We start from the raw sequence: 15741 nt of genomic DNA, 5'->3' as shown, positions 1-15741 counted from the left end.
AAGGGATCCCTCCTCTCTCCTCCTGCCTCCCCAGAGCCTCCCTTCTTCATCAGAGGACCTGATGAAAGAGAGGAAAGCATGCCTGCCTGTCCTGGAGGGAGAAGCCAAGGCAGTCTGTGGCTTACAGCTGCCCTCCCGCAGCCCCCAGCTTCCTGAGGACAAAGTTTTCTGCAGGGTATTGGGAGTATTAGGACAGACCAATCCCTGCCCTGACTTCTGCTTGTGAGGAACAGGGTAAGCGAAGCTTTGAAGAATTAGACCCATCAGGGTCTGGCAGGCTGCATCCATACAGCTTGAACTCCAGGAAGCTCTCTCCCCTATGGCCTGTTTCCTTCTGCACTAGCAGAATAGCTAGAAGCACAAGGCATTTGGATACAAGGGACAGGGAACAGACCTGTCATTAGCTGGTGGGAGCAGAAAGTGGATTTATTGTTTTTGCACTGAATGGAGGAGGAGGGAAAACCTCCTGATGTTTCAGGTGCCTCCGGAGGTCGTCAGTGTGACCTTAGTGTACTTAGCATCAAGCATCATGGCTGCATGATACTAAGAGTTTTCCTTGCTTCACTGCTGTTTGCTTGGGCAGAGGGATAGCAAAAACTACCCACAGTTTACTTTTACCAGTTCCTCTGTTCCACATAAATGTTGTGGACTCAAGCTTCCACTGGAAATGGTAGCATGACAACAAAGTTGTCAGAGCATGACTGTCTCTTCCCCACATCCTCTCAAGTAACACACAAGCCACAGCAGAAATCTTTGGGTTCCCCACTAAAACCAAAACTGTGCAAGCCATTCTGTACCTCCATAGCCCTCTCCCAAAGCTCCATCCCAAGTGACTGCTCAGCTGACTGCTTGAGATAACGCGTTTGATCTTCAAGGTGGAGGAAGCCCCCTGAGCAAGACCTCCCCCCCGCTCCCAGTCACCGAAGCAGCTGAGACAGTGTGCCTTTGTAACAGGCACATCTGTGCTACCTCCAATGAGCAGTTGTTGGGTTTTCAAAATCACAGCTGCCTTCTTCAAGGCTTTAATTTTCATTTCTTTTATTAAATTTAACTAGATGCAGAAAAAAAAAAGCCTAAAATTTAGATCAATTTTATGGATTGCTACAGTCCAGAGAGAGAGAGAGAGTGACTCTTTCAGGGGGGAGTTCTTCTCATTTAAGGCAGTTATTTTAGTAAGGGAGAGATAGCCGCCTGCTCTCTCATGACTGTGGAGGAAGCATGGATGACTAGGTCAGACCAGACACCTAAGTTTCAGTCTGATGAATTAAGGTGATGAACCTCACCATTACCTCTTTTAATTTAAATACAGACAGGACCAGTCTTTGTATATAATTTCTATTTAATTTTACAAAAATCTATCTATAGATAGTAGTTTTGTTTCTGTGTGAACAAGCCCATGGCCTCACCGCTGTTAAGGCAGAGAAGAGCAGAGCAAACTTGCGCTGCCTGAGCCCTGAGCAGTGTGGGGGGCCAGCTTGCATCCTATTAAGTTCTGTGATTGCTCTGGTCATGCTCTGGGGCTCTAAAGTTCCGTATCCCTCTTCACATTTGCAGTCTTCACCTTTGGAAATGGGATATGTGAATGAATAGTGCTGAAAGGTGAAAGCCAGGTGTTACAAAGAATGCTAAGGAAAACTGAGTAAAGAATCTCTTACAGAGACCCACTGGGAGCATGGCAGAAAACAGCAAATGTAAAGCTGGTTCAGGAACTTGCCCATTGTACTTGATAAGACCTCACCTCAATCCTGCTGCTTGGTGCAAACAACTTACATCAAACGAAGCAGCAGCTTCTGAAGACCACTGGAAGGAAGGGAACTTACCAGTGGAGACAACTGCCCCTCCTGTCTTGTGAAGAGATCCTGTGCTCCTGAAAATGCAATTATGAACCTCCTCCAACAAGCCTTGCAGTGACAGGTAGTGGTGATCTGAAAACAAGGAGCAAGGAAGCAAAAGCTGAAAGATGCACCCCCCTTTCTTATGCCTCAGTTCAGGAAACCCATCACTTCTAGTTTGTCTGACACTTCCTGCACATCACCCAGAGTCACAGAGCACACAGAGCAGGCACCCATCTGGCAGAGCACACACTTTGTGGCTTCAAACAGCTTCACAGTAATTGTTTCTGCTGTGACTCAAACCTTCCCAGATCCAGTCATCACTTCTTTAGTGACAGAAAATAATCTCACTCATAGGTCTCTGATGAGACATAAAAAGAAAAAAGCTACAGAAATAAGAGCTGTTTCCTGGAGTGCTTGGCAGGCACCTAGTAGCTAGGTGTGTTTGTGCATCACAGTAACGCTGTGAGCTACTGCAAAGCTTTGGAGGGAAAGGTAACGGCCTTTACTGGCTCCTTGCAGCTAACGCAACACATGGAAGGGAGTAACAAACAGCCTTGTGAGTTCATGTCTCCCTGTGGCATCGTACACTCAGATCAGGTATCACAGAGGCTTGGTTAACTGATACCTGTTGGGTACCTTGCCAGATCTTTGAACCTGTTCCTGTTCCTTACAATAACCCAGCTGAGAGCTGATGCTGATGTTTACCGATTTACAGTATAATAAACACAAAGTATTGTAGAGGTTACTAATCACACTGCTGGCTTTGGGTTTTGATTCCAGGTGGCCCATAACATCAAGTGCATACAAAAATACCTTGCAATTGTTGCTTTGCATGAGTTCCCCGTGAACAAATATGATTGTCTTAGGAATTTAAGTGATCCTGGGGGCAAGCTGACATGGTATATCCAAATGTGCAAGAGAAGAATATCTGAGACCATCTCACTATTCCCTTGGCATCGCTACAAGTTAAATCTGGAGATCTTTCTGTGTTTAAGTGGTGATCTCAGATCCAGGCAGACTGCAGAGTGACAGATTAGAGAAAATTAATATCTTGCCCTACCAGTAGACAGCTTTAAGATCTCACAACACCACTTGTACTCTTCAAAGAATGAGAGAGGCTACTAGTACCATTTACATCACTCATGCCACTCTGAGAAGGCATCCCTTCAGTTATGACACACTCTGGGACAACAAGTATGACATGAAACTATTCCAGCCAATCTATACATCAGCACCAATGAAAGCAAGTTGCAGCATTGTTCTCCCCTGGGTAGGGTATGGGCTAAATGCTTTCAAAGTTATTACATACTTTCAAAATTATAAGTGGCTTGCTTTGTACCTTTACATTTTTCTACACAGTGGACCAAATACAGCCATCACATTAAGTACTTGCAAGTGCTGCCGCAATTGGCACCGCTTTCTCTTGCACCAAGGGCTGAGTTTGGGCCAATTATCCCCATACAATAGTTTCACTTAATGAGAAAGACATGACCCAGATTTCAGACAAAATGAATAAGCTGAAAATTCCCAGGCTTGTTGCCATAGTTACTTGAAACCTACTGTTTAAAAGGGTGGGAAGATAGGGAGAAGGAGAAAAGGGGAGGAAAAGAATAGAGCAATACCATGGTCAGGGTTAGGCCCTGTGATAAAGAGAGAAGCAATGATCTTCAAATATCAGGACCTCCATGATTAGCCAGGAAGCCAATCTTTCTGCCTTCTGGGTGCTATTGGGTTGGTTCTATGGACATTGGTTATTTCTAAGTGGTTACCACAGTGACTAAATGCAATGCACTGGCAGCTATTAGATCAGCAAAAGCAGAAAGGGATTGGGTGGGAAGAGACAAGATTCTCCACAATTTATTTAATAAGAAAATTGCCTCATTTTAGAATAGCAAAATGCTCACTTATCCAACTTTACAAAGATAGTGAAACTTGCAGCACTGTCTTATTCAATCAGAATAAATTTTTTAGCCTCTGCACAAGATGACAGAATACTCCTGCTCTATAGAAGTAGAACTGCAGCCATATTACATTAGACAGTTACCAATGTCTGTCCTGGTTTGAGTTAGAACAGAATTAGTTCTCTTCACTAATTTTACTTCTCAGCTTAGTCAGTGCTAACTGACGGCACTCTCTGAAGTTAACAGCTTATTTTTCACAGAAGCACAGAATCATTTTGGTTGGAAGAGATCATCAAGTCCAACCATTCACCCTGCACTGCCAGGGTCCCTGAATCATAAGACAGTCCCTAAACCAGCAGTGTCTGCTTCTAGAAGTTACAGTTTTCAGACAGGAAAGAATTTCTCACCTTTCTGAGCAAGTTCTGCTAGACTGTCCCTAAGGTTACTGCCAGGGTTACAGTCACTGCCAGGGAGTGGGATACAGACAGGTTCTTGCTGATACTTGCTTCTGTGTACCATGGTGGGGGTGCAGTAGATGAGAGGTCACACCTGCAGGGAGGAGTGGACAGGACAGGTGACCCTACAGTGACCAGCAAGGTGTTCCATCCCATACACATCATATTTGGTATAAAACTGAGGGATCACAGGGATCAAGCTCTTTTCTTCAATGGTCAGCGTCTGAGCAGGACTCTATCCATTCTGCCTTTAATCTCAATCTGAGCATTCCTGAATCCAGAAGATTCAGAGAGCTGGCAGGCTGTATTTGCACTGTCATGGCTAAGAGTTTTCTGCTGGTTTTAGAGTAGGGAAAACTCACTTCTGCACAAGAATTCATAGAAGCAAAATAAAAAAAAAAAAGAATATACCATACATGGCAGCACTGGCTGAAGTGATTATATAGCATGAGACAGTTGTGGGAGGTTGAACAAAATTCACTGTAGGTAGCTGTTATTACCCTCATTAAAGAAGCTTTGTAAGTAATCTCTTCTAGCTCCACAACTATTGCTTTCTGTCCATTTATTACTGTGCTACCAAATGAGCTCCTCATTTCAATCACAAATCAGCAAGCTTCCAGATCAAGGACACTTAATCTTGCAACAGCAGAAAAGAGCATGAGCTATTTTAATGCCATAGTAAGTCACAGTCAAAGTCTCACCTTAAAGAAGTGGGTCAAGAGATGTCAAGCTCAAACTGGGGAGGAAGGGGGAACAACAGACAGAGCTCAGCTGGTACTGTCTCCCACTTGAATTCCTAAGGGTGTCTCACTCCTTAGAGACAGTCTAGCAGCACTTGCTCAGAAAGGTGAGAAATTCTTTCCTGTCTGAAAACATGAAAGAAGACAACAGCTGCCACTGCAGCAGCCACTACCGCAGCAAGACAGGAAAGGCCATGTGGTTCCCAGACTTCCTGTGGTGGAATAGGAGCAGTACACACAGGACAGAGCATGAGCAGCCCAGGTTTCTAGAGGCAGGACATACCTACAGCTCAAAAGTTCTTAGGATTAAAGCAAGCTGTGAAATTCAAACCAAATAGGTAAAACATGACAGCATGTAGAGACAAGCCCTATAACCATATAAATCAAATGCAAACACTGAGCTCTAACTTTGTATTATTATTATAAAAGAGGAAGCCATTAGCTCCATTAACATATTCAGATTCAAGAAAAAAAAAAACCTGCACAGTCTCTTTAAAATGTTCTCTTTTTGTATTGTCCAGACAGCACCATCCCCAAAGGCCATATGCCATTCTGTCTCAATATTTTGTGCCAGAGTAGTGCTAGGTATTAGGATCCAGAGGACATTTGCCAGAATTCAGTACGTACAAAGGATATTACCATTTAGTTTTCCAGCCAGTTTTTGCTTCATGCTCATCTAGGTTATAATTGTGTAGTGCAGCTGGTAAAGAAGATTGATGCAGAGCTAAAAGGAATGTTGATGTGGGCATAAAAACTTCCCAAAGTGGAAAAAAAAAAAAAAAGTAAAAAGAATAGAAAAAACACCCCCCCCCCCCCCCCCCCAGCCACTACCGCAGCAAGACAGGAAAGGCCATGTGGTTCCCAGACTTCCTGTGGTGGAATAGGAGCAGTACACACAGGACAGAGCATGAGCAGCCCAGGTTTCTAGAGGCAGGACATACCTACAGCTCAAAAGTTCTTAGGATTAAAGCAAGCTGTGAAATTCAAACCAAATAGGTAAAACATGACAGCATGTAGAGACAAGCCCTATAACCATATAAATCAAATGCAAACACTGAGCTCTAACTTTGTATTATTATTATAAAAGAGGAAGCCATTAGCTCCATTAACATATTCAGATTCAAGAAAAAAAAAACCTGCACAGTCTCTTTAAAATGTTCTCTTTTTGTATTGTCCAGACAGCACCATCCCCAAAGGCCATATGCCATTCTGTCTCAATATTTTGTGCCAGAGTAGTGCTAGGTATTAGGATCCAGAGGACATTTGCCAGAATTCAGTACGTACAAAGGATATTACCATTTAGTTTTCCAGCCAGTTTTTGCTTCATGCTGTTACAGAATCACAGAATTGTTTTGGTTGGAAAAGACCTTTAAGATTACAGAGTTCACCCTGCACTGCCAGAGTCCCTAAATCATGTCTCTCAGCACCACATCCACAGTGTCTTTTAAACACTTCCAGGGATGGGGACTTCATCACCTGCCTGGGCAGCCTGTTCCAATGCTTGACAACCCTCTCTGTAAAGAAGTTTTTCCTAATATCCAACATAAACCTCCCCTGGCGCAACCTAAGGCCATTTCCTCTTGTCCTGTCGCTTATTACTTGGGAGAAGAGACTGACCCCGACCTCGCTACAACCTCCTTTCAGGTAGTTGTAGAGAGTGATGAAGTCTCCCCTGAGTCTCCTTTACTCCAGACTAAACAACCCCAGTTCCCTCAGCTGCTCCTCGTAAGACTTGTGCTCTAGACCCTTCACCACCTTCGTTGCCCTTCTCTGGACACACTCCAGCACCTCAATGCCCTTCTTGTAGTGAGGGCCCCCAAACTGGACACTTTTACTAAAGTTTATGTAGACAACATCCACAGTCCTTCCCTCATCCACTAAGTGGATGTCATAGAAAGGGATCAGCTCAGGCAGGACCTGCCTTTCATGAACTCACACTGATTGGGCCTGAATGCCCTGTACGTGCCATATGATGGCACTCAAGGTATCTGCTCCATAACCTTCCCCAGCACCAAGGTCAGACTGACAGGCCTGTAGCTCCCCAGATCCTGCTTCCAGTACTTCCTGTAGATGGGCATCACATGTGCTAACCTCCAATCAACTGGGACCTCCCTGGTTGGCCAGGACTGCTGGTAAATAATGGAAAGCGGCTTGGTAAAGCACTTCTGCCAGCTCCCTCAGTGCGCTTGGACTCAAAGGTGAGTGGGGGCCCATAGACTTGTGCACATACAAATGGTGGAATAGGTCTTCATTCCATTCCCCATGTCTATCTTCCTATTCAAGGAACTGGGCACTCAGAGAACAACAGGTCTTACCATAAAAGACTGAGGTGAAGAAGGCATTCAGTACCTCAGCCTTTTCCTCATCCTGAGCCACTATGTTCCCCCCCTCCCCACACTGCATCCAGAAAAGGATGGAGATTCTCCTTACTCTTCCTTCTGCGGTTAATGTATTGTCTTTTTTTGGCAGTGGCCAGATTAAGTTCTAGTCTCACTTTAGCCTTCTTTTCTTCCTGCGCAGCCTCACAAAATCCTGAGTGGCCCACAACATCCTGTAGTCTTCCTGAGCGGCCTGCCCCTTCTTCCATAGGCCATAGACTGAGTTCCAGCCAAAGATCTCTGTTTAGCCAGGCCAGTCTTCTATCCCACCAGCTTGCCTTAATGGCACACCAGGACCGCTTGTTCTTGCGCCTTAAAGATTTCCCTCTTAAGGCATGTCCAGCCTTCCTGGACATGCTTCAGGACTGCCTCCAAAGTCTCCTAAACAGGTCAAAGTCTGCCCTCCAGAAGTCCAAGGTGACAGTTCTACTGACCCCCTCCTTACTTCCTCAAGAATTGAAGACTACCATCTCATGACTACTGTGTCCAAGACAGCCTCCAACTTTCACATCACCCGCAAGTCCTTCTCTGTTTGCAAACAACAGGTCTAGCTTGGAGCCTTCCCTAGTTGGCTCCCTCACCAGCTTTGAGGGAACCAGGAAGTTATCTTCCACACAATCCAAGAACCTCCTGGACTGTTTCCTCTCTGCTGTATTGTATTTTCAGCAGATATGTGGTAAGTTGAAGTCCCCCACAAGAAAAAGAGGTAGTGATTGTGAACCCTAGTTGGCTCCCTCACCAGCTTTGAGGGAACCAGGAAGTTATCTTCCACACAATCCAAGAACCTCCTGGACTGTTTCCTCTCTGCTGTATTGTATTTCCAGCAGATATTTGGTAAGTCTGAGTCCCCCATGAGAACAAGGGATAGTAACTGTGAGACTTCTCCTAGCTGCTTACAGAATATTTCATCTACATCTTCATCCTGGTTGGGCACTATATTACAGACTCCCACTGTGGTATCTGCCTTGATGGCCTTGGTTACAGTAATAATGGCACTCCATACTAAAATTTCACTTCAGGATCTGGTATCACAATATGATAAACAAAACTTTTCAAAATGTTGAAGGGATTTATTGCCATTTGGAAGATGTTTATTGTTCAAAAACACTGCACTGAGATAAAACCCATCACATACATTCTTTGTCATCTGTATCTTTACAGCAGTGTAACTTTCAGGCAGGGAATGCAGGAAAACCACTGTCCCAATCAAGTCAAAAACTACTGAAAGGCACTTTGTGTCCTTCAGATCTTGGATTCCAAACAAGTCAAGTTTTTGCCTGTATAAGGATTACATACATTGAGAATAACTCCAACAGCAGGAAAGAACATAAAATCCATTTTTTAATATCTTAAAGAACAGTAAAGGACTTTGTTGCCTGCCTTCGTTCAGTGCTATGCTTTGCTTCTCCAAGTCTTAAATAGTGTGCAATTTAAAAATGTATATTAATGAAGTCTCTTTAGTGAAACAAGGCATGCAGTAAGGGAAGAGGGATAGCTGGTCACTTCCAGGATGTTTATCTGCACGTTTGTTCTTGCAGATTAGCAAGCCACTGCTTAAGTTAAGAGACAGAATAGGAATGAATGCACCCAAGTTAAATGGCTTTTAAGAATGTTAATACATCAAACAATGATTCCACCTACAGTTCTGTTTACTGACCTCTGTTCACGTTGATTTGAAAACAACTTTTGTCAAACTATCATGGGCCATTTTTGTAGACTGTTAGATAAAAAAGTTAGTTTCCAAATATTGCCTGTTATTTGGATGATTGACTCTTCACTAAAAGGATAGTTATTAAGCACCTGTAAGGCAGCAAGACTTTAAATGCAATGGTTTACATTGCAGAATAGTACTTTTTAAAAGGCAAGATAAAAAAATTAGTAGAAGGATTCTTGGTGGGGTCATATTCATAACAGGTGTTTCTGGTTTATTGCCATTGTAATTGTCACAGCAACTGTAGATGGCAAGTCTTCCTTGACTGTAATTCGGATGAACACATTCCCTGGCTTATTTCAAGTTAGATATTTAGTTCTTTTTCTCCAACCTGCCAAGAGAAGAAACAGCTTTTGTAAGAGTGAATATTGAACTGTAATTGCTATTAAAACAATCTGGACTTAGAACTTTTGGAATGAAGGACATTTGGCCAGTTTTTTATGGAAAGGCAAGTCCACTTGCAGTTTTCCTCAATCTCAATGGAGGCTTTGTCCTCCCATTGCTCCACACAGATTTTTTGGATCAGAAGAGAGAGAAGCCATAATCCTGACTCATCAGGATTGCTTGGGGCAGTGTCTGCACTACTTGCTACACAAGGAGGGTGTGAGATTGCTTGCAGTCTGTTCCTTGGTCACACTCAGTTGGATTTACCCCATTTATAGAACAGTCAACTTAGAGAAGTTTTGCTTGATTTCTCTCTTCAGACATACAACCCCTTCAGAGTTTTATGGATGTTTTGATCTCAGGAATTAGTTACCGAGACAGACACATGTAGACTATCAATAAAATACATGAAACAAACACCATAACAGCTGAAAGCCCTGTCTACCTCCATGACCATAAGGGTTTTCAGTCTTTTCTGTGTTCACCCCTCAGAAGCTTCAAAGGCAGGGTGAAAGGCAACACATCATTGTTCAGCCTACTGACAACAGACTTGTTAATAAGCTTGCAAAACATGAGGAAGCTAAACAAGTTCAGAAACCACACAGGGGTTTGCATCATTGTTAAAAGCCAGTAACAGAGTATTCCAAGAGCCATCCGTTTATGACTTTTGGAAGGGTGACTTGCCTGTATTTGATCAGTCGTCCTCCTTGAATAAGTTGTGCGACTTCATTAGTGAAGTGGCATGCAAAAAGAAGCCAGTTCCTTGGCTGCACTTTGTAGGCAAATCTCATGAAAGTCAAGGAGTAACAACACAGTGCTGAAAAACATGACATATATCATTAGTAGATTATTTTTAGTATCTGCATTTCATTGAGGCATAATTTTCATTCTAGTGGAATATAATGACAAGTAGAATGCTTCTCACTGCTTTTGAGTTTTTGCTACACATCAATATGTACAGCACTGCAGCTTTCCATAAAAACTTCCTTCCTTCCTAGGCTTTCCTATGATGCAACTGAAGCCTATTTAATTTATTATAAATTATGTCAACCAGAGAATATAAATTAATCCCAATAAGACAAGGTAGACAATTTCTGGGACAGAGTATTTTTAAAAATTCTAGTTACTTAAATACAATTCTTGCTGGGAACAATCTAAAATGGACTCGAGAGTCCATTTAAGAGAAGGAGGTTTTTGTCCCCAGGAAATGATGAACATTCAGAAGCATAAAGCTTTGTTACCTGCTTTCCTGGAAGCTAAACAATTTTAATCTACTCTATCATAATTGCATTTAAATACAGAAAATTACAACCCAAGAAGTTACTTAGTTTTGCAGTAACAGGCTTAAAGAAAAAAATCAGGAAATGAATTGTTCAAGGAAAATAGCCTTTTTTTTAGTACAGAAACTAGATGATGGAAAAAATATTGGTACATCAAACACCATAAACATAGAATTGCAAAAATTACAAAAGCGTCTCAATTTTGTTGAGCTGGATAGCTGCCACCAAAACACAATCTGCAAAACAGTTTCATTACGCCAGAGACTATTTGAACTAGTCTTCTGTCTCAAGGAAGCTGATGAAGAGACTGAATTACTCTAAACAGAATCTAATGAGCACAAGGCTATAAATTTCCTTAACCCAAATGTAGTTTGCTTTGGGGAGAAGAATTACTCAGTATTATTAACTGAGTTAGGGAAGAGATGTCATGCCAACATTAAGCTAATAAATTAAAGCTATCAGATTTATGATCCTGGAGGTGTATTTGAATAATAAAATAGAGACAGACATCTAGGCAAAAGGTGGAAAAAATATTGCTTATGCTTTTAAAAAGAAATTATCACACTAATCTATTAAGAGTCACGCTAGCCTCTCACAGGCAACTGATTTGCAAGGAGTTAACCCACCTCAGCTGCTTTTTGCACCCTGCAGACCAGACATTAGCAGTGTCGATATTTAAGTCTCATACTAACCACCATTGTTCTTGATACAACGAGTAAAGCTGGGTGAAAAGACGCATCCTGAACCAGTGCATGCAGTAGCAAAAGATACCATAAGAATTATTCTTTAGGACTGCGTCTGGTCATCAGAACTGCTAAGACTCAGGACCCACCTCCCTCCCCCAGATTACTACAAAGCCTTCTGAAAAAGAACTGTGCAACTTTTCAGCACCTCAATTCTTAATCAGCCTTTAGTTAAGGATATCAAGAATCTCATGATAGATCTGCTTTGATCACAACTTTGCATGCAACTAACAATACATCACTGCTTGAAGGACAGAATCTGTGTTCTGTAGTCAGTTTACTGACAAGAAGTTTGTCTCAGGTCTTACCAAATGTCATTCGACCACTAATGATTTCTGGAGATTTCTTCATGTCATTGATAGCAGCAATAGGAAGCCCCCAGTTAGCAACTGGCCCCCAGAAGTGCTGTAAAGAGGGAAAAGTTACACAGAAACACAGACCTCAGTATCCACACAAAGATTCAAAGGACACGGTTAATTCCAAGTTAAGACAGATATTACTGTTGATATACAGGAGGTAAACTAAACACTTCTTTTAGCAGTGTCTAGTTTTCAGGAGGGAAGTGTTACCTGAAATCAAGACTCTTGAAACCATAAGTTAGTCTAGAGAGAAGATAATGTTTTATTCAGTGCTGGGTGCTAGGTGGGAAAACACCACAAATCAAGCATACCTTTAAGAGATTCCTGAGTTAATTTATACACAAGAAATTATGAAGTTTCACCTAATACAATTATTCCTCCAATCTATGCATATTTATTATGGGATTTCCATGCCTGCACAGTTCAATATGCAGCATCAGCAAAATCATCTGCGCTTGCACGAGGGTCTCAGAGGTCATTTGGATATTTTATCCCTGCCAACTTCCATAAGATAAGGATGCTCTTTGAATTTCTCCTAACTAGCAAAAAAGTACAGAACTTGACGTATACGAAAACCCTGAGTAGACTTACTTCTTCCCTATTCCCTCTTATCACTATCTACAGCAGGTGCTCAGGAAGTTGCTGTCTTCTACGATACATGTTAGTTCATAGATAATTGTTTGAGATAGTTGTTAGTACCTCCTTTCAGCTAATTATTGGTACATACTAATTGCCATGTATGCACATTCTTGGACCAGATGCGCCCTCTCCAAGTAACAGAAGGAAGAACCCACTCTGAATCTTCTTGCAGACTGGAAAGGAACTACTGTAGGCCACTCAAATGCAATTTTGTGTAATTATATCTCATTAAGCAATCTGATTGGTATAGTTATATACTAACCTCAGATCTACAGCTCACTTCTGTGAGGACAATTAGCACTCATCTTTTTCAAATATGGCTCCTCAAAAAAATGTTATAAAAACATATATATAAAAAATGTTATATGCTCAAGTGAAAAACTGTTCATCTTATGCTGAGGAACAAGAAATGCTCAGCAAGCATCTTCAAGTGCTTACACCATTTCTTTGAAAGAGCAGGGCCATGCAACCAAATTGTCACCTAGAATTTCATCCGCAATTGCTGAAACAGCTTAGCAATTACCTAATCACCTGTGGTTAGGCAGGTATGAGTAGAGCGGCTAGCTACAGGTGCCTGCACAGGCAGAAAACAGACAAGAAGTAGAAAGCATCCAATCAGAAAAACTGATGCAAACTCAATTTGAGGTCTATAAGGCTCCAAACTGAGAAAGTGTCTGAAGTCCAATTTCTACTACTGTTACAAGTATCAGGACTTCAGCAGAACTCTTTCTATAGAAGCAGCATGCAGTACTTGCTTCAGCTTTTCTTAATGGGAAACTAAGGATGCTCCAAAGAGATGCACCTTGCAAGAAAAAGTTCTGCAGACACCAATTATACCCATTCTTTTGATATGTGCCCTAACCGTTACCCTGCAGATATTCCAATGACTTGGAACTGTCAGGGGATATTTCAATTTCTTGCAATTTTAATGCCAAAATACTCTTCTGCCAGTCTGGATACTAGCTTGTAACACCACATTAAGGTTAAAAGTGACACTTCCTTCCTGCAGATTTGGGTTCCAATACAAGAAACTTAGAACTCCCCTTTTTTCATAATTTTTTAGTTAAGTTTACACACTGTTTTGATCATTTAACCTTAATGCAATGTGCAAAACAATGTAGAATTTCTGCAAGTGTCTACAGAATGTGCATTTGTCCAAACTCAGACTTCCAATAAGAGTATTTTGAAGACTGCAATAAATGCATTTGTTTACTATATTCCTACTGATAGGAAAATCGACATCTATAATGGTTAAAGTCTCTCAAGCACATCAGAGATAACATGCCGTAATTTAGAAGAGTTGCATAGCTACATGGTATTTCCACTGTACAGCTACGGTTAGACAGTGTAGAGAAACGTACCTATAACACCATTTACATACAAGATATGTTGCAGCAGAACAAGAACATTCACATAAAATGAAGTCAGCAGCACACAAGATGTTGTTTTAGAGGCTTTAATGTAGCTGCTGAAATAGTTTTAAGGGACACTGAAAGGACCAGAAACAAACATCTAGTCAAATAACCATGAGTATTGGCACAGTAAGACAGCAAGACAACTTGTGTTAGTGTGACACACTAAACCAGACTACAAAAGGCAACTGGTGAGGCAGTAGGTGTACTTGGTGAGGTTTTTTTTTTTTTTTACAGTCATTTCAGGAGTCTCATTTAAACAACTGTAGCTTCAGAAAAATAAGTCTTCAATGCTTTGACCTTGATTTTTTTAATCTATGAAACAGTTACAGCTTTGAGAGCCTTAGTGATGACTTCTGTTTTGGAAAGTCAGTCAACTTGGCATTTTTACTTAATGTGGCTGCCATTAGAACACAAACAAATAATACACTATGGTCTACTTGATACTTCAGCTTGTGCAGCTGAAGTATCATCAGTTCACATCTCAGGAGTAACTTTCCTCTGCTGACCAGTGAGGTAGATTAGGAACCTTCTCACTTGAGATGGTTATCCCATTTTAAGTGCCTCCAGGCAGGCAGCCCTTTGAAGTTTCCACACACAAGAACTAAACTACACCTATACAGTTCATCTTTGGTCTCTGTAGAAGAGCAAGTATTCCACAACATTATGATTCACAGCCTAACTAACCCACTCCCAGTTTCACAAGGAAACTGAAGGGATGAAGGAAAGAAAAGTTTCTAGGGAGAGTTATACCATTTATCATCCGAAGTAAAGCTTAAATAAGTTTAAAGGTTAAAAATAAGCCAGGTAGTTCAGTTATGTACCAGTATTGTTGCTGTGTAGAAGAGTGGCTCCAGATTGATCCACTCTCCTTAGCAAAGAGTACAGAAAAAAATGAAGCCCCTTTGATTTTGTGGTGATTACTTTAGGAGACACTCGTTTGGTCACCCTTAATCTCAGACTTGTGAATAAATATTACTTATGCATCACTCCTAGAGGTTTGCAGGATGCTTTTCAGCAGGCAAGGTCACAACAGTGCGAGGGCAAAAAAGACTGCAAGTTACTGATGTTAGGGAGAACATGAAACCAGAAGTCCCCTCCCCTTTCTTACCGTACTGTTTGAGTGAACATCATTTTCCATTCAAAAAAACACATGGAAGAAAAAAGAAAAAAATGTTAGTTTCCTTCATAATCAGCATAAAGAAGTGTACCACAAACAGAAGATGCCTAAAAGTCAAGGTTAAGTAGATGTCAAAATTAATGTCACAACAGTTCCCTGATTAATCTAACAGTATTTAAAATCCCATTTACTTTAAGAGCTGTCATTGTGACAAGTGTTTGCTGCTCAAGTATCTTTTTCCTAATAAGGTAAGATCTCATTATAGTCGTGGAAGACATTTGTCCCCTGTAGACTTCAAAGCTCTCATGCTGATTTCTGTCTTCTTAGAGCACTATTTTACAAATATCCATGGTAAGGGAACAGTCAAGTCTACTTAGAAAATCACTCTGGATACACACTTCAGAGAGTCCTTGTTAAAAGCCTCAGGCTTTTCAAGACCATAGAATAGTTCGGGTTGGAAAGGACTTTCAAAAGTCATCTAGTCCAACACCCCTGCAGTGAGCAGGGACATCTTCAACTGGATTAGGTTGCTCGGAGCCTCATCCAACCTGACCTTGAATGTTTCCAAGGATGGGGCTTTGACACCCTCTGAGCAACCCGGGGCAGTATTTCACCACCCTCATTGTAAAAAAAATTCTTCCTTATATCTAGTCTAAATTTCCCCACTTTTAGTTTAAAACCAATATCTCTTGTCCTGTTACATCCAGTCTTGCTAAAAAGACTGACCTATCTTTCTTATACACCCCCTTTAAGGCCACAGTAAGGTCTCCCCAGAACATTCTCT

At 41.5% G+C, this 15741-nt stretch overlaps 1 protein-coding gene across 1 annotated transcript; it reads right to left on the bottom strand.

Moving 5' to 3' along the window:
* Nucleotides 1-9166: 9166 nt before the first annotated feature.
* On the bottom strand, nt 9167-11826 carry MPC1 (mitochondrial pyruvate carrier 1). Its single transcript, XM_010131422.1, has 3 exons — nt 11736-11826; nt 10089-10221; nt 9167-9351 (listed from the first exon to the last, which is right to left on the bottom strand). Exons 1-3 carry the CDS (start codon nt 11776-11778, stop codon nt 9333-9335), a joined length of 195 nt encoding a protein of 64 aa, XP_010129724.1. The 5' UTR covers nt 11779-11826; the 3' UTR covers nt 9167-9332.
* Between the last annotated feature and the right edge of the window lie 3915 nt (nt 11827-15741).

Source organism: Buceros rhinoceros, unplaced genomic scaffold (assembly GCF_000710305.1).
Source record: "Buceros rhinoceros silvestris isolate BGI_N320 unplaced genomic scaffold, ASM71030v1 scaffold5362, whole genome shotgun sequence".
Classification (NCBI taxonomy): Eukaryota; Metazoa; Chordata; class Aves; order Bucerotiformes; family Bucerotidae; genus Buceros; species Buceros rhinoceros.
The sequence above is the reverse complement of the archived record's forward strand: the minus strand, read 5'-3'. Positions and strand labels throughout refer to the sequence as shown.